Source organism: Westerdykella ornata, assembly GCF_010094085.1.
Source record: "Westerdykella ornata strain CBS 379.55 unplaced genomic scaffold EI97scaffold_8, whole genome shotgun sequence".
Lineage (NCBI taxonomy): Eukaryota > Fungi > Ascomycota > Dothideomycetes > Pleosporales > Sporormiaceae > Westerdykella > Westerdykella ornata.
In genome coordinates this window covers 170559-187988 of record NW_022986858.1, presented here as the reverse complement: position 1 = coordinate 187988, position 17430 = coordinate 170559, and the positions used below count along the sequence as shown (strand labels likewise).

Sequence of the window (17430 nt, the reverse complement as noted above, 5' to 3'; positions counted from 1 at the left end):
TCCAACCAGGTTACGCATTTCACTTCCACTTCAGATTTGCACACAATCAAGTGACAGCGTGGTTGAAAGAGATATGGCTGCTATTGGAAATATTTCCGGTGTCTCGGGGGCTTATGGCTGAAACTCCTAATGGTACCCTACAGCCGTAGACAAACTATAGCTGTACCATAGAGATCTGCACCCAAAGATGCCATGTTGTAGAGAACACCGCCTCACAATCAGCTCTTGAGAAGCAAAATGAGCTCGGCTCCATCTCGCCCTCTTGCAGCCGCGCATAAAGATAGTGGGAATATCGAGCCCCCGGGTACGAGATCTATCTAATCGGTGAAGTGAATGCTCGCGAAATCGTCTCGTAACATTCCAGATACGTTCATATTGAGAATCGGCAATATCGTCTGTATTGACATCATATGCCCAGAATGTTTTCGAGGACCGCACCATACTTCAGTTCAGGAGCGTTGGGATGTCTCGGCACGGATCCGGTGTTTGACGGAATATCCCATATAGTTTCCCATGGCCCTCTTTGCAGCTTGCCTGCTAGCTCGCTTCTCGCATCTTGAATCCTCTGAACAAGCTCAGGCGCATCAGGACGCTGAGTAGGTTCTGGCCAAAGACAAGCGATACAAATATCTCGAAGTTGGGGAGAATAGACTCGCGCCGCCTCTCGTCGGTAGAACTTGCACATGCGCATCAATATGAAGCCCAGATTGTAGATGTCCGTCTTCAACCCTGGTAAATCGTTCGGAGGACAGTCTAGGGACTTCTGAGAACTTTTCTCTTGCTCCACTGTCAACTCCGATGCAGTGCGTGCGCAACCTAGGTATGGAAGCAGAATTCGAGGGTAATATCCATCTGCGCTTCCGGGTCTACAGAAATAGACGTGTCTTTCCTGGAGTCCGCAGTAAACGATTGGGTCCCACGTTTTGTGGTCGCTCTTGTGGTCGCTTTGAACGAGCTCCCATCCCGAATCTTCAATACTCAGGTTGGTCAGATTGTTAAGGAGCTCCCACTCCTCCTCATCGTCTGCAGTAGGTCCGGTGTGAAGGTCTTTAATCGCCATTGCCAGACTGCCGAAAATAACCCAGACAAGGTCCTCGGGCATGTAGCCATGATCCTGAAACCTCATGATAAGATGTTCGAGAGTCCCATGGTTGCCGTATTCAGTATACAAGTAGTGTGAGTCTGCATCGGCATCCACTCCTGGAGACGAGCGAACATGGGGAAAGTAACGAGAGAATTGCAGGCGCCGTAAGAGTTCCATCTCCCTGGTCGCCTTCTTTGAAGGTATTTGTCGACGGAGCCATGATTTGTTTGTCGTAGAGCATTTCACCAGAGTTGCGGCAAGGTCGCCGTCAAAACTATTTACTGTTACGTTATTGATGACGTGGAACGGGGCCTTCTGATCGGAAGTTGACATCCTCGTTGACATCCTCGTAGGAGCTTCAATGGTTGAATGGCAATAGGTAGGTCGAGGTCGGTGTGAGCGTTCAGGACGAGTGATGAGAGATGGAGGTTTTACATGTGTAGGCTACAAAGGAATATGATCGACGATCGGGGGTTCTGCGTGAGGAGTAATGACGTGCCAAGATGCGAGAAGACAAGTGGGGAAATAGGGGTGAAGGTCGCAGGTGGATACTCTCGAAGTATAGCTTCGGCAGTGAGATGTGTGCACATGTGATATTGTGATTCCTTGGGTGAAACTGGTTGGAACTTTGAATCCTTTGTGAACAACCTTGGGAAGATAGTGCGGGACTGACATCGTCTCACCGGAGGTTCGTCGGCACCTGCTTTACATCATGATCACACGTATTCATGAACGCATTCATATAGTGAGCGAGCATAGTATACTTATTAGCAGGTGAATGAGTAAACAGTCGCCCGCTTTACAATTTTGGGGCAAGCGGGGACACGTGATGGTGTAGTGAAGGTAGAGCCATCCTGGGAAACATTGGTGACCCCGCATGTACTGGTTCGCTAACGGAGTATACGTACTGAGCGATGTTTGAAGTCCTGCCCCTTCCCGACCCCGAACTAGGAGACTAGGCTTCCGTGTTCAGTGATCATGTACGCAGAGCCAACTGGCTGCCCGCCTTGCCTTCCTAGCCTCCACCATCCACGGCTCTAGCTCGATCTTCCTTTTTGCATTCTTTGCCAGCCTATAAGCCTCCTTCTTACCAGCATTTCCCCGTCCATGGCCATTGCCATGGCCATCATCTTGCTCTCCTACAATCAGATCCAACCATGCAGCCAAGCGATATCCAGCCTTTGCAACCTGTGCCTCCACAACCGGAACTGCCTTATCGTAATAACTCCCGCTTAATTCCTGGTTTTTGACCGCTTCCTCACCCTGCGGAACAACTGCGCTGCAAACATACGCATTAGTTTCGCGCGCCCAAACCATGGTACTATCGACAGGGTTCCTGATGCTCATGCCGTCTAACCAACTCTTCCTCGATTTCGCGAATTTGCCCTTGTTGATTTCTTTGGTAAGCTCAGCGGCCCACTTCTTTGAATCTCCAATCCCATTCCCTCCACGCAGTTTCTCAGGAATGTTGGAGTCCCAGATATGATGGAGGTTTGTCTTGGCGCCGCCAAATGTGACGTTGATGCCGTTTCCTCCGACTTCAAGGTTCTCAACGTGCAGGGGCTGATGCACATCGCCCAAGAAGTGTACCACCCATTTGAGCGCTTTTGCCTTCTCTGCTATGGGAATCCCTTTTGCCGTTACGCGGACAGTGTAGTTTGCAAGCGCACTGACGATGCATCCTTCTTCGGGACAATCGCGTTCGTAATCAACGTTGCAGGATAGTGGAGGTGTATCCAGTGCGTCAATGTAGTGTAGAGGAGATGAGAAAGCCCCCTCAGGTGTGGAACGATAGGAGTCTGCCCACGTGGCGATATTCCCTAGATAGGTACTTGAGCTGTCATTGAGGAGCTGTTGTGCAAATTGGGTCGTGCGCGGGGAGACGAAGTTTTGAGCGATGAGCGCAACAGTGGTATGGCCTAGATTTCCCCAAGCAGACACTTTCGTAAAAAGGGATAGAAAAGCAAGAACGGCTGTCTGGGAGGGCATGTTGCAAATGAGATGCCGAGTCAGCAAAGAATGCTCAATCGCACTGGGAAGGGAACTCATCGGATTATATAGGTAATCTTCCTACTGTATCCTAGACACCCATGCCCATGTCTCTTCTACTCCCTGTCTCGGCCAAGTCCGCTGTTGATCCCCACAAAGCTTGTTCAGACCTTGGACGGGCCCTGCAGATGGTTATCCGGTCCTGCGGGCCTTTAACCGAAAAAGGAAGGCAGTGTACCATGTGTGAGGATATATCGTCTGATTGGTCAATCTCTTATATCGAAACTAATGATAGGGACATCCAACCCGCGGAGTGAAAGCCACATATACGGCTGCTAGTGTCCAAAAATTATCCTTCCCTAATCCCTCAGCTCTAACCGAAACCCGTTTGCTTCATTCCCTATACCCTTTTCGAAGGGTTAATTAAGATCATACGACGAAAACTGCTTTCCACTTCTTCATCTTTCCCCATAAGGTGGCAACGATATTCGTATAACACGGTACTAACTGGAATCTCATAGGAACGCCGCTAATCATAAACGGTGAAATAAAGCTCAAGTGCATTCTTCATCCAAAACCGACCACACCACGCTCTTCTTCACCTTGCATCCACCTGCCGCAGATGGCGTGCATCCGCTTTCTAACGCCGCAGCAATTCTGCCCATCTTCTCGTCAGAAGTGGCATACTGCATGAGCATTTTGTAAGCCGTAGCGCACTCCACGCCATCAGAGCTGCAGTCTTCGGGGTTGCTGGTTTTGCAAGGTTGCTTGTCCGTTTGTGTCGGAAGCGGCACTTGCGTGATATCTGCCGTTGGGTCTTTCTCAAGCAGGGTGAGGAGTTTGCAGGGAGCCGTGGTACTGTCCGGATTTCCGGGTAGCGAGGAAGCCTTGGTGCAGGTACCCGTGCATGCTTTGGTGGGAACCGCATCCGGCTTCTCACTATGTGACTCCGTACTACGAGGAGGGGTTGTAGTCAAATGCGCTCCTCTGTCAGGCGTCTCCTTCTGGCCCGGCTCCCTTTCCTTGACGCACGCATTCTGAGCTTCAAGCGTCTGTCCTGTCCGTGCCTCACATGTTGATGGCATCTTATTTGAATTCATTCCCGGCATCGATTCCAACGTGACCTGAGGGCGCTCCCCACCATGTAAGTAGCCATGCTCCCGCAGCCAAACATCGATGGCGTTGTCGGTGTACCCTGATCGCCTAAGCAAGTCTCTCAGCCCGGCATTCTCACGCACAACCCGCTGAGCCGCCAGTTGCACTTCTTTTGTTGCCTGAACCCCCTGCTCGCGTGCCTCTGTCACCCTCCGCTCGAGGTCTAGGACGTACTCTTTCTGCCGAGCACGATGTCGGCGCTTATTGTCTCTCAGTCGAGCGGCCGTTTCACTGTTCTTTTCCTGGCGAGATTGAACCAGTGCCGGTCTCGGGCCCATGATGAATGAGGCCTACTAAGCAACCAAACAGAGACGTAATTGGCGACCGAGGTTGGGCGGGTGAGAACGGCTTCTGGATCCCTATCTATTAACGCGCTGTCGTTCAGTGCTGTGAGCATATGCGAAACACTTGTCGGATAGCGGAGAGTGTTGAGTCTAGATTCACGCCGAGCCAAGCGCAAGGAGGAAGTGGGGGGGCTTGGGACGGACAGGAAACATGTCATTGGACGAGTACAGAGAATCACTTCGCTAGTGTAAGGGACGTGCGGGCCAATCAGCATTCAGCAGTCCGTCCTCTTTCAAGTCGTATCTTCTGCTCCAATAATCCAACTCCTCTGTACATATATTTATTTACATATGTAGCCATCATCGCTTTGATACTGGGAATCATTCTGCAAGAGCTTTTTTCCCTCCAACTATTCCATCTTTCCATCTGTCCCCACTCTTCCAATACGTTTCTCTTCGCCCTGTCTACCAATGACAGACTCTACCTTACACCCGACTGCAACTACACCAGGTGCCAGAGATGTCGAGGCTTTGCGTCAGTCAAGCGATGCGCCTCATGATGAAGGGAAGGAAATTTCTGCAGTCGACCAATCCACGGGCTCCTCGCACACCCAAGACGACGAGTTGACCTATTCAAACGCGCCGAAGCTTCCACTTCATCGCCTTTTTTGGTATTTCTTCTACAACTTCGGCCTTTTCGCTTGGGGCGGCCCGGTCGCTCAGATCGCCATGATCAAACAGCAGATCGTTATCAAGGAGAAATGGATTACACTTGCGCGGTTTCAACGCGTTTTTGCTGTCTACCAGATCCTTCCCGGACCAGAAGCCGCGGAGCTGTGCATGTTCTTCGGCTGCTTGAGCGCTGGCAGAATCGGAGGCATTGTCGCAGGCTTGGGCTTCATCTTGCCTGGGTTCATACTGATGTTGGCCGCAAGTTATTTGTACACCTTGGCCGGGCTTGAGAACAAGTATTTCAATGCCAGCTTCCGAGCATTGCAACCGATTGTTTCCGCCATGGTATGAAGAATCTCTGAACTGTGGACTGTGCTTCACGACAGGCTGTTGCTAACATGGATTAGATGTTCAAAGCTACGCACAAGATTGCGGACCACTCCGTGATCAAGCATAGCACGAAGAAGGTAGATCCCTTCCTGGTCATCGCGGCAATTTGTACGGCTATCAATTCGGCTTTGCGCTTAAACATGTCAGTGTTTCATTCATTCAGGAAAGACATCGGCCAACAATGACTGACCATATTGTGTAGTTTCATCTCACTGGGCCTATACGGAGTCATCTACATGTTCATAGCTCGCCGGCTCTGGATACCAGCAGCCATACTCTTTATCCTCCAATATGTCGGATACGCCATTTACGCAGTGTTTCGAGGTGTCCCGTCTCCGGTATCGCTAGCCCTCGGAATTGCAGAGACTCCCTCTCTGATCAATCTCTTTGTGCTCGGCCTCGTTGCGGGTTCACTGTCTTTTGGCGGTGCCTACACCGCTATTCCCTTCGTCCAGGTCGAAGCAGTCTTGAAAGGTGGATGGCTGCCTCAGCGAGTCTTCATCGACTGCATTGCCATTGGCAACGTGCTGCCCGCCCCACTTGTCATCTTCGCCACGTTTGTTGGGTTCCAGGGTGGTTATACAGACGGTGGATTGGGAAAGGCGTTTGCTGGAGCCGTTGTCATAACACTCGGAATGTTCTTCCCATGCTTTCTGTTCACTATTGCCGGGCATTCGTTGCTTGAAAAGCTCGTTCACAACAAGGTATGTGCATCAGCCCCCCGCCCATCGACCCATCGGCCTCGAGCGCGCATGACTGACACGTCGCAAGTTCCTCTCCAGCTTCTTCGATGGACTCTGCGGAGCCGTCATCGGCGTCATCGCTGTCATCACATTCCAAATCCTCAAGTCCAGCGTTCAGGGGACGGAGCGCGATTTCCAAGCGAAACCGGTGGAAGTAGCCATCGCAAAGGCAGCGCAGTCGGGGATTGCGGCCGTTCTTTTTACGATTGCATTGGCCATCTTGTATAAATTCACGAACAAGTGGGCCACGATTGTACTCGTCGCTGCTGGAGCGGTGGCTGGACAGTTTTTGTTCCTTGATGAGCTGTCGGGACACTAACAGCTGGAACGATGGTGGAGTGTTGAAGAATTCAAAGGGTCTAAACGCACTGCCCAATCATTTGCAGATAGTCTACATAAGGGGAGGATAGTAACTCTACATGCTTATAGTAGAAGCATATAGAAATTAATCCGTGAGATGCGTATTTAGTTGCTTCAGAGTAGTAGTTCTTATAAATGACAGCAAGAGATAATATAATTGACACACTGAACGGGCCCTTAGCAATGTAAGCAACTTTTCAGGAGCAAGCCAGGGTAGAGCCGCCAAGCGAGCTGCGCCCTCGACGCAACTTCTACATGGAACTATTCCCCTCCTGCAATCACCAGAATCACCACCTACCCTAGGGTACCCACAGTCGCAAGCCCGTCGGCTTCACACAGGACGTGACGTGCCTCATCTTTAGCTGTCCAACGTGTCGTCAGTCATGGCCGAGCGGCTGCCCGATGGACGGAGCAGGCGGCCTGCAACGTAAGCTGAACGTCCGCATAGATACAAGTCCTCACATTAATAGGATCCCAGGTCGTGCTTGCTTTGTAGGAAACGGAAGATCCGGTGCAATCACGAGACCCCGTGCAGCAACTGTCTCCGCGCAGGGAATGAGAATTGCGTCTATGAATCTCACAACCGCCCGGCTCCTGTCTCCCGCGCCCGTCTTGGGCGGGTCCAAGGGGCGCCGGTTCCCGGGCATCAAGAGTCAGTCCGCTTGCCCGTGCATCCAGCGCCAGCGGGTCAACTTTTCGGAACCATGCACCAAGCTCACTGGATGCCAGTTTTACAGCTGCATCGACACCTTCGAGTCAATCTTCAGGGCTGGATGCCGAATTGCTGAGGTTGAAGCTCAGGATCCAAGATCTTGAGGAGCAGCTATCCAAACTGGGCCCAAGGCCCGTCAATTCAGCTCTCGAAAGCCCCAACTCCAACATTCAAACCCTGAACTCAACGATTGGCGGCACCTTTCATGTCCACTGTGAAGGTAGTTCGCTGGGTCAGCAACAAGCAATTGCCCGAAGTGTTACCCACAAGACACGTTTATTTGGCCAAAGTCACTGGGCCGTCAATGGCCTCCTCCTTGTAAGACACCGGCCAGGCGTTTTTGTCGCCATGAAACAAGGCGACTGACGAAAACAAGGTTCGCGATGTCTTCGAGTCCATCGATGCACACTCGCGGCCAGAGACGACGAAGGCCTGGTCAGGGATTGAGCGATGTAAATCCCTGGCGAGGTCCATCAAATCCCAGCGGACATTTTCGTGGCTCTCATCATCCACGCCCGACCTGCCACCTAAAGAAATCTCCGATGCCCTAGTGGATTGCTACGTTAGGTCGACCGAGTCTATTCATCGCATCCTGCACATTCCGTCTTTCCGACGGGACTACGACGCAGTCTGGATATCCAACATGGCCGCTGCCGACAAGGGATTCATGGTTCAGCTGTGGCTCGTGCTCGCCATCGGTGCCGTGACATATGATGAACGGTTTTCATTGCGCATCTCAGCTACTCGATGGGTTTGCGCCGCGCGAAGCTGGCTGTCGGAACCCAAATCCAAGTCGCAGCTTGACATTCAAACCCTTCAGATCAGCCTTCTCTTCCTGGTCGCTCAGGAAAGGTTGGGCATGGTCGAAGATTCGATCTGGATCTCGGTCGGGGCACTACTTAGGAAAGCGATCTACATGGGACTGCATCGAGATCCTGCCTTCCTGCCCCCGAGAACAACATTCGCCGTTGAGATGCGTCGAAGGTTATGGAACACCATTTTGGAGATGACCCTGCAATCGAGCTTGACGTCTGGGGGTCCTCCTCTCATCTCTCTTGATGACTTTGATACGGCACCTCCAGGTAACTTTGACGACGATCAAATCATGACCGAGGATCCCGTACCACAGCCACCAGATTCCTTCACACAAGTCTCCATCGCGATAGCATTCCGCGAGACGTTTCCGCAACGCCTAGCCGTGGTGAAGTTCCTGAATGATCTCGCATCTCCCGTCGCCTATGACAAGACCCTTCAACTTGACGCCAAGCTCCGCGCCGCTTATAAGGCATTGGTACGCATCTTGTTGGCTTATAGTCGCTCAACTACAGCCCCTGCGCCTTCGCCTTTCGAGATCCGAATGGCCGACTTCATAATACATCGATACTTGTTGTCACTCCATGCTCCCTACTTCGGTGCAGCGTTCAGTGAGACGGTCTACGCCTTTTCCCGCAAGGTGGTCGTAGAATCGTCGTTGAAAATCTGGCGAGCGGCCTATCCAGTAACTGTCAACAACAGTCCGGATGTTCCAGAGGCAAATGAATTGCAGCGACTCATCACTTGCTCGTCGGGATTCTACCCAGCCGGTGCCATCCATGCCGCCTTCCTCATCGCCATGGACCTTCGGATGCAGCTGAAGGAAGATGAAAGCCTTGACCCTGTTCCACTGCGACCCGACTTGCTCTCTGTCATTAGCGAGGCCAAACAATGGTGTCTGCAGGTCGTTGAGGCCGGAGAGACCAGTGTCAAGGGCTACCTTCTCATGAGTGTCATTGCGACTCAGATCGAAGGCCTCATGCATAGACTCGGAGAAGACGAGATCACTGCCCGATTGATTAAGGCCGTGGAGGAAGTGGAAGAGAAGTGCATGCCCGTGCTAACGGCCATGGCGTCGGAATTCCATATCCCTGAAAACGAGTCCAGTAACGCACCTCAGCCGATGGACATGGCCAGAGAAAATGGGACAATGGAGTACTTTGGATGCATGGTGAGTATACACGGCCCTTGGGACATACAACTTTATTGTTTGATTAACGCTATTGTCAGCCCTCGGATACTCTTTTCGATTTCGCGAACACGGAGCCGATGGGTTGGATGTTCAATGATGATCCTAGCATGGGTACGGCGTCATTTTGGTGAGCAGTGGCTGTACATGAGGAATGCGAGATTCCTTACACGCCTATTTTCCTGCCATTCAGGCGTTTCTTCCTTTCATACTGGCAGGCCAGTATCATCATCCGGACCAAGACGGTCATGTACTGGGATCCAGAGCGCTAGGGCGCCAACGTTGAGGAGTTCCGGCTAGAGCGCTTCAATCTAGTAGATTGTTGTAAGTACTTCTGCCAATACACGATTTTTAGAATCGTGGTTTTGCATTTATGCAGGAAAGGCAAGAAAGGGCACAAAAGCAACTACTTTCTAGCTGGAGAGTACCGTAGGAGGGAACTTTAGGAAGTATTAGTTAATAAAATTACTACAGAAAATCAAGGAGTTTGTGCGTGTAGAAGTATAGGCCTAAGTGCAGAGTAGGCTAAGGGTGCTGTTGTAGTACTTTGCAGAATTGCATAATTATACCTTTAAGAATTGTACATTAGCAGGAACGCTTCAAGTTGTAATAGTTGTACTACTCTGTATACTGCTTTGCACTTAGGCATATACTTCTACACGGACGATTTGTTTATTTTTAACAATATTACTAACTACTACTTATTAAAAAACCTCTCTTAAGCACGATATAGCCAGAACTTAATTGTTTTTATAATTGAAAATTGCCCTTTTTCCCCTTTTGCACTTAAAAAAAATTCGAACTTTCAGAAATAGTGTACAGTATTTCGACAGCCTGGGCAAAACCTGGGGCTTCCTGCCCATTAACGGGGCGGGCCGCGTCTCTGCCCAGCTAGATGACGTTCCAGACGGAGACGTCCTATATGCTCGCGCGTCGAGGCCTGCGATCCGGAGCCCTACCGTGCTGTCATGCGGATTGGCCCTTCAAAATTAGAACAGGGTCAAGATTGCTGTTTATACATTTCAAACTCTCGGGGATAAGCTTAATTTGAATTGCAGACCGCTACACTGCAAAAACATTTAGGGAAAAGCTTACAGGTTGAGGCCCCAGTGTTCACTTGCGGACCATGTTACAAAATTGAAATATATAAATTATAGTAATACAGATGAGTACTTAGCTATTTACCCCTGAATGTCTTGCACCACTACTTAACGCGACCTGACTAGACATACGAAATCGATCTCAGCCATACATTCATGGATGGCAGTTTCTTGACGATAGGAAGGATTCTAGGCTTAGACATTGCCTAGGAGGCCTTGTGGGGTCCATCGTTTGGCAGAAATTGCGATCAACCCGCCAACAAGACACAGGGTACCACTGAGCATGCAGACTTGGTGAAATCCCCCATAGGCATTGACGATTGCTCCGTTCACAGGGGGTCCGACCAGCCCTCCGAGACCGGCGATGGCCATTCCCATGCCCATATAAGTCCCAACGTTCCTTGCGTCCTTTGGACACGTAGAGAATGCAGCGGACCCTCCCGAGATGATGGTGCCAGAGGTGAAACCGAAGCAGACTGCATACACGACCAGGCCTGCGTTGGTGTCAGCCGCGTTCATGGTGTAAATGACGATGCCCGTAATCACGCCTCCAAAGCCGAACATGTTGATCTTGCCCCATTTATCCGCTAGCACGCCGGGTATGATGCGACCAAAGGTGGAAGCGGCGTTCAGGATGGAGAGCAAGTAGCCAGCGAGCGTCGGACTCATGCCTCTCGAGACGGCGTAGGTGGGCAGGTAGAAGAAGGGCGTCAACATTCCAAAGAACATGAAGAAGAGAGCGATGATGAGGATGACGAAGCGGCCGTCCTTGTAAGCCGAGATGAGCCAAAAGTCGGTTTTGCGCGGAGGCAATCGAGGCTTGACACCCGCGGCGGCGAACAGTACGAAAGGCAGGATGATGAATCCAATAATCCGTACTGACCAGCCGAAACCCAGTGAGCTTCCGTTTAGCATCTTGGATAAAGCAATTGGGATAATGATGCCACCGATAGATGAGCCGGAAGCCACCAGGCCAAGCGAACCAGCGCGGTTCTTTTCAAAGTATTGTGAGACAGCAGCGAAAGCTGGGATCTGCAAGAGGCCCATCACAGTGCCCATGAGAACACCTTGCACGAGCATGATGGACCAGTAGCTGTTGCATAGACTGAGCATCATCATGAAGAGAACGTAAAGCGCGGACGCCGGCCGAATAACCTACCATGGTCAGTCATTAGCATCCCAGAGCAACCGGTAATAGATGATGCTGTGAAACGGGCAACGACTAACCTTCTCGCCATAGCGATCGAATAGGGGCCCACTGAGCATACCGGCGAAGAACTGGAGGAAGATTGCCAAGGACCCAATCCATGAGATGTCGGAGGCTGACCAGTCCTTCAACTGGTGACTGAGATAGTACTCCTCGAATGTACCGAAAGAATTGGCGAAACCCAGAGTGCTGAAGAAGATAGCGCCACCGCCAGCCGCCACGATCCAAGCTCGGGTACCGCCCTCAGGTGCAGGTACGAACTCATCAATGGTAGGATCCGGATTCCCATGAGCTGTGGCGTTCGGCTGTTGTCCATCATCGCCTAGCATTGCATACGACTCCTTGGGCGCGTGATTCATTCGTCCACCGGTACGGGTTCAGAAGACTGGTTCGGCAGCTGTAGTGAGACTGGCAAGTGTCGTAGTACAAAGTGCGGGATAGGGTAATCGAGGTTGCAGAAAGCGTCAGTGTGGTCATGCACGGTCCTAGACTGCGGGTTGTAGATTGACTGCAGGTGACTAAACAAAAAGAGTCACAGGTCTCGCCGAGCAAAAGACCTTGGGCTTGGGTTCTTAAAAGACCTGACGGACTCGGATTGATACTAATCGGTCTGAGTTCGGTGTCGGGGACAGATCGGGGTGTGTTCGGCTGAGCCGGGTTGTCCCCGGCCGGAATACCTATGTAGGCACAGGGAGAGACGTACTGGGTATACTTAGCCCTGATGCCACAGTAAGACGCACCTCTACCTACAGGTGGAGTGGTCCTAGTGGCTGTAATGGCCGCGCAACGCTTGCAGATGCCTGAGAACTATGAAGTCGATAAGGCTCTGAAGGGGTTGCATGATAGGTCTCTATCCTATCCCCTTCGCAACGGAAAAGCTATCGACCGGCTTCTCCCCTTCGAAGCAGAACCACCCCAGATCAGATGGAGGCCTGGTTCCTTAGGGTGAAAGGCGCAGGGCGCTGCTTGCGTGGCCACTGAGCCTCTGCATACAGGCTGCGAGATCAATAACTGAATGAACCAACCAACCAATCGTTTGGGTCGTCAAGACCCTTTTAGATCATCTAAACAAATCTTTGTGTGATAGTCAAGAAGACTCTAAGACAATGTTCTAGCCATTAGTTGGACAATACTGCGCGCATTTGATTTTCAATTTCAACCTTGTCTGCCGCTTTCCAGCTATCCCAAGAGCCTTCCCGTCTCCGAGAGTGACGTAGAAGGACGATGATGCGCTGCATCAAGGCAGAGTCTCCGCAAGAAATTGCCACGAAAAACAAAGCAGGAATGCTGTCGCTATCTAGCGTGAACATAGGCCGACCCAACCAAGAAGCCTCAATGCTGTATAAGCGTTCAGCCAGGTGGATTAGCTCATGACAAAGTTTCCATAGCTCTTTGTTTTTGTCTTCGTTCCCTTGGAATAGTAAAATGTCCCACGTGCAGCGGCGGAGCATGAGGACCAATATCTCCCGCTGGATGCTATTCGGGAGGTCTCGGGTTTCGGCCAGGGATGAGACGAGAAGGTTGAATTTCGTCTTCCAACGCTCAAACGGCGCGGCGAGTTTTGTCAATTTATTGTGTGTGCTGCTATCTTCGCCAACCGGACCGTCTCCGCTTGCACGTAAACAGTCGATATAGGGCGCCCTGATGTCCAGGTCCCAAATGGCGTCCCTAGCCTCCGTGAGGCTTGAAAAAGGCTGTGTTCCCTCATCAATCTCTATAAGAGGCATGGCATAAGGGGTAAGGTCGGGGATTACGTAGTCGTTGGCGAAGAGGGATGCGTCAACAGCGAAGCGGGCCAGCAAGGTTGCAATCTCCTGCATTAGTTCTCGTGAATCATGCGGGGCGGCGGAGAGGTTCGAGGCTTCGAAGAGGCGGGCGCCGGCTTGCATGTGACGGACCGCTTCGTCAAAGCGGCCAAGAATGTTCTCGAGGCAGACAAAGAGCAAGCAGCAGGTCAGAATCGTGAGCTGGGCATCCCAGGGTTTTGGTGTCGCGATGTCGTTGAGGCTCACCAGCTCTCTGATGGCTTTGTTGTAATGCTGGGTGGCAACACGCTCGAAAGGAGACATGGCCGCGTTCGTGCCCGTTGAACAAGAATTTGAGTGCCTTTGGAGATAGAAGTGATGGGCTGCGCCAAGCGCAACAACCGTGTGTCGTATGGCGGGCTCATCATGGCACATGGGGAGCACTCTCCGGAACCAGAAATCTTTGGGAGTGGCGAGCCGAACGAAATCGACGATAGTGATGGCGCGAAAGTGGTGGAAGAAGAGCCGGTCTGACTCGCTGCCGTCGAGGTCGAAATCAAGCCTGATGGCTGGGAGTGTACTGCGCAGCTGACACTGGCCGGCAAGGCGCTCGACTGCTGCTGAGGCGGATGGGTTGGCAGAAGTATCCGCGGGCGTATACTTCTGCGAACGTGGTTTCTTGTTCTTAGATGGCGATTGCGCATATCCGTCGCACTTGACCCGGCTGTCTCTACATCGGCGGCATGTCGGTTTCTCCTCATCACATTTCTTCCGGCGTATTCTGCAGATCAAGACGCGCTCTGTCAGCCTGCGTTAAGAGTAATACCAGGCCTGGCATGGGCATGAAGACCATATGCGCACTAAGCATTATACGCAGTTTTGTGATGTGACAGTGAAACACACTCACTTGCTGCGCAAAAGTTTAGCTATTGAAAACTCTTCTGATGGCGGGCGTATAGCGTATATCACTCTGCCCCCTGTGGATGGCAAGTGGGTGGGCCGACGGGGTGGGGGACGGAGAAAATGAAAAGGGGGAACAGCTAATAGCCGCGTATTGCCACGGATCTAGGGTACATACCAAGTAATGCATCCCGTGCGGACTTTGTGCGAAAAGGTGCGCACTCGGGGGCGGTTTGTTGGTACTGACACACCCACGACGATGTCGTTGGCTGTGGCGTATAGTTGTTGGGCCGAATTGCGAGTGTGCATTTTCGAGGCTCACCCCTGATTCCAATCTGCATTAGGGGGAGATGGTCCTTATAGGGAGGCGTGAGCTATTTGGATACTGACAGGAGCTCTTGTCGACAGCATGTATAAGTTAAGAAAGCTTCGATAGGAAGGGTGAACTGTCGCAGTCGCACGCTTTGACCGGTCTTAGGATATGCCGCAATCCTCAAAGACATGATTGGCCAGAGCGTATAAAAGATTGTGCACGGACAGCCAATTAGAGTCATCCGCGCCGTTCAACTAAAGCGTTTGCAGCATCCGGTCCGCGCCGCCAAGACGTTACCCACGCTTATATCCACCTCACTCTAACAATAGCAGATATACGCCGACTGCAAGATTCTATACGCAGAGAGCACAGCCTCTTGTCACCGCAATGAGCTGGAATTGGCGGCGCAATCGCATTGCGGCGAGAACAGAAGACTCGGAGAGTAGTCCGATGTGTTCTCTGCATCCGAGCATCTATGCATATAAAGAGGATGCAATGTCTCCAAGGACCAAGGAAACATATATCCTCAGTCGACTTCAAAACGACCTTATAAACAACAGGCGGAGAGAACGGTGAACAACACATCTCCATCGCTCCGGAAAGCCTTCAAGATGCGTCCCCAAGCGTTGCTCGTCTTCTCGGGTCTCTGTATGTATCCTCATTCAACCGTCTATAGGGTCCACGTGGGCACGGCATACTAAGACGAGCACAGGCTTTACACACTCTGCCCTTACCAGAGCCATCGTGCGTGAATCATGCACACCATCTGCACCTTTCGTCGCCGACATCCGTGCTGACACCAACCGCGATGGCAAGGTCGACATTGTCGGATCTTCGGACTGCGATGGCAAGAACGAGTGGACCGCCAACTCTGGCGCCATCTTCCTCCCCAACATTGGGGATACGGACAGGCGTTGTTCCAATGCCCTCCTGAATGGCCCTTCAGTCAGCAACGAGGAGCTCGACGACTGCAACGATGCTTCTGATAACACGATGCGCTCCGAGCAGTTCCTCGCTCCGCTCCTCACCGTCCCCATTCCTGAGCTTCCTGACGACACTCTCGGCCGTGTCTCCATCAAAGACCCCGTGCAGCGCAAGAATGTCCGCATCTTCCACAAGGCGAACGCCAACGGCACCTGGGTTTTCGTCGAAGGGAATTCAACCTTCAATGCCGCCGCCCTCCGCGAGGGTCTCGTCCTTGGTATTGATGGACGTGACACCCGTCGTCCTGATGGCTGGGACGGTCGCGTCACTGTTAGTTTTGACGTCGAGAGCTCCAAGGGCTCTTCGTCCGACGCCGTCATGCTGCGTGTCGCGCCTGTCCTCACCCACTCCCACCTCGACGCTGTGCAGCAGGTTCTCGCTGTCCAGGGCAACGAGACCAGTGCCCCCTGGCTTCTCCGCTTCACCAAGGACCTCCAATCAGCGGTCACCATGTCTGGCCTACAAGAGGCAGTCTACCTCTTCTCCGGCAGCGATGACATCTGGGCCCAGGACTTCATGGAGCCTGGCTTCGCTTCAATGCCCGGTCCTGACGGACCCATCACTCTGCGTGTCATGATTCGATCTCCCCAGGATGAGCGTGTCGCCGGAAGGCAACTCTTTGAGTACTACCGCGGCACAGGCATTGGTGCGGTACAGCAGCTCGGCGGTTCCCGCCACGAGATCAACTCCGGCGGTAATATCGAGACCATTCCTCCCTACGAGTTCAACGGCACTTCCTGGCCCGCTGGACGTATAATACTTGGCAACCATGGTGAGCAGAAGCACTTCATGCTTCCTTTCTTCCAGGCTCAGGAAACCCAAGAACCCCTCCTCCTCGATACCGACTGGCTGGCTATCGGCCACGTGGACGAGTTCCTCCAGTTCATGCCTGCCAACTCGTCCCGTGGCTGGGTTATTATGGCTGATGACTCCATGGCGGGCGTCCAGTTGCTCCAACAGCTCAAAGACAGTAGACACGGCTCGGAGCGCGCCTTCTCACGCAAGAACAACACCGAGTTATTTTCCGACTGTAACGGCCCAAGCTGCGCTGCTATCCCCGTCAAGCCCACCACCATCGACGACTTGCTTGCCGACGAGGACCTCATGTCTGTGCAAAAGCGCTGCGCCGAGCGCATCGAGGCCAACCTGCAAATCCTAAAGGATGCCACGGGGGTTACTGAGGCTGAGATCATCCGCCTGCCGGCCATGTTCAGCTTCCCTGATATTGATTTCCCTGGCGGAAACTTCTCCATCAATGCCACAAATGCTTTGTCCGAGCTTGGTCTCGAATACGGATCGGGCGAGCTCAAAGTCGGCGCGCTCTTCCCCGGTGTTATCAACGGCCTCGTCATGACCGGCTTCAACACGTACATTGCCCCCAACCCCTGGGGCCCTATTGTCAACGGTACCGATATCCTTGCCGAGAAACTCAAGTCGCTATACGCCAGTATCAACATGAACGTCATCTTCGTCGACGACTGGAACACTCATCATAATTACCTCGGCTCCGGGTACGGCGGCGAGGTCCACTGTGGCACCAACTCTGTGCGTGACATGGACAGGAAGTGGTACTAATCTTACCCACCGCTGTAAAAGAGGATGAATGTTCTGCCAATGTAGGTGACCTTGTTGTTAAGCCAAAAATCAGCGCACCAGCTAGCAGGTTGAGGATTCGAATACTATTTTAGATTTAACTACTCCGTAGATATTTAGATAAAATAAAGAGGGAACTATAAGCGCAATGTGCAACTTTAATACTAGGCTTAGCTATATAACTACCTAATTAGGCA

General features: G+C 52.0%; 9 protein-coding genes across 9 annotated transcripts; 3 read left to right on the top strand and 6 right to left on the bottom strand.

The window, feature by feature from the left end:
• Nucleotides 1–28: 28 nt before the first annotated feature.
• On the bottom strand, nucleotides 29–1793 carry EI97DRAFT_305695 (uncharacterized protein). The gene has a single exon (XM_033794563.1). It carries the CDS (start codon nucleotides 1427–1429, stop codon nucleotides 407–409), a length of 1023 nt encoding a protein of 340 aa, XP_033654542.1. The 5' UTR covers nucleotides 1430–1793; the 3' UTR covers nucleotides 29–406.
• A 260-nt stretch (nucleotides 1794–2053) lies between these two features.
• On the bottom strand, nucleotides 2054–3073 carry EI97DRAFT_457740 (uncharacterized protein; the record flags this gene model as incomplete). The annotated part of the gene is made up of 1 exon (XM_033800845.1): nucleotides 2054–3073. The coding sequence occupies one exon, from the start codon at nucleotides 3071–3073 to the stop codon at nucleotides 2054–2056; it is 1020 nt and encodes a 339-aa protein (XP_033654541.1).
• A 251-nt stretch (nucleotides 3074–3324) lies between these two features.
• On the bottom strand, nucleotides 3325–4648 carry EI97DRAFT_432619 (uncharacterized protein). The gene has a single exon (XM_033798203.1). The coding sequence runs from the start codon at nucleotides 4156–4158 to the stop codon at nucleotides 3628–3630; it is 531 nt and encodes a 176-aa protein (XP_033654539.1). The 5' UTR covers nucleotides 4159–4648; the 3' UTR covers nucleotides 3325–3627.
• On the bottom strand, nucleotides 4264–4506 carry EI97DRAFT_375533 (uncharacterized protein; the record flags this gene model as incomplete). The annotated part of the gene is made up of 1 exon (XM_033795510.1): nucleotides 4264–4506. A coding segment is annotated over one exon (243 nt), but the record flags the coding sequence as incomplete, so codon positions are not given.
• Nucleotides 4649–4852: 204 nt separating the features above from the next.
• Nucleotides 4853–6780, top strand: EI97DRAFT_416942 (chromate transporter). The gene is made up of 4 exons (XM_033796906.1): nucleotides 4853–5529; nucleotides 5592–5716; nucleotides 5777–6278; nucleotides 6346–6780. Exons 1-4 carry the CDS (start codon nucleotides 4984–4986, stop codon nucleotides 6634–6636), a joined length of 1464 nt encoding a protein of 487 aa, XP_033654538.1. The 5' UTR covers nucleotides 4853–4983; the 3' UTR covers nucleotides 6637–6780.
• Nucleotides 6781–7060: 280 nt separating this feature from the next.
• On the top strand, nucleotides 7061–9663 carry EI97DRAFT_466557 (uncharacterized protein; the record flags this gene model as incomplete). The annotated part of the gene is made up of 6 exons (XM_033801540.1): nucleotides 7061–7104; nucleotides 7156–7329; nucleotides 7407–7707; nucleotides 7766–9373; nucleotides 9433–9521; nucleotides 9585–9663. The coding sequence occupies 6 exons, from the start codon at nucleotides 7061–7063 to the stop codon at nucleotides 9661–9663; spliced, it is 2295 nt and encodes a 764-aa protein (XP_033654537.1).
• Nucleotides 9664–10686: 1023 nt separating this feature from the next.
• Nucleotides 10687–12027, bottom strand: EI97DRAFT_457736 (putative MFS monocarboxylate transporter; the record flags this gene model as incomplete). Its single annotated transcript, XM_033800844.1, has 2 exons — nucleotides 10687–11646; nucleotides 11719–12027. The coding sequence occupies 2 exons, from the start codon at nucleotides 12025–12027 to the stop codon at nucleotides 10687–10689; spliced, it is 1269 nt and encodes a 422-aa protein (XP_033654536.1).
• Nucleotides 12028–12812: 785 nt separating this feature from the next.
• On the bottom strand, nucleotides 12813–14774 carry EI97DRAFT_432614 (uncharacterized protein). Its single transcript, XM_033798202.1, has 2 exons — nucleotides 14522–14774; nucleotides 12813–14227 (listed from the first exon to the last, which is right to left on the bottom strand). Exons 1-2 carry the CDS (start codon nucleotides 14650–14652, stop codon nucleotides 12817–12819), a joined length of 1542 nt encoding a protein of 513 aa, XP_033654535.1. The 5' UTR covers nucleotides 14653–14774; the 3' UTR covers nucleotides 12813–12816.
• A 227-nt stretch (nucleotides 14775–15001) lies between these two features.
• EI97DRAFT_416937 (arginine deiminase type-3) lies at nucleotides 15002–17393 on the top strand. Its single transcript, XM_033796905.1, has 2 exons — nucleotides 15002–15304; nucleotides 15369–17393. The coding sequence occupies exons 1-2, from the start codon at nucleotides 15268–15270 to the stop codon at nucleotides 17213–17215; spliced, it is 1884 nt and encodes a 627-aa protein (XP_033654534.1). The 5' UTR covers nucleotides 15002–15267; the 3' UTR covers nucleotides 17216–17393.
• Nucleotides 17394–17430: the final 37 nt, after the last annotated feature.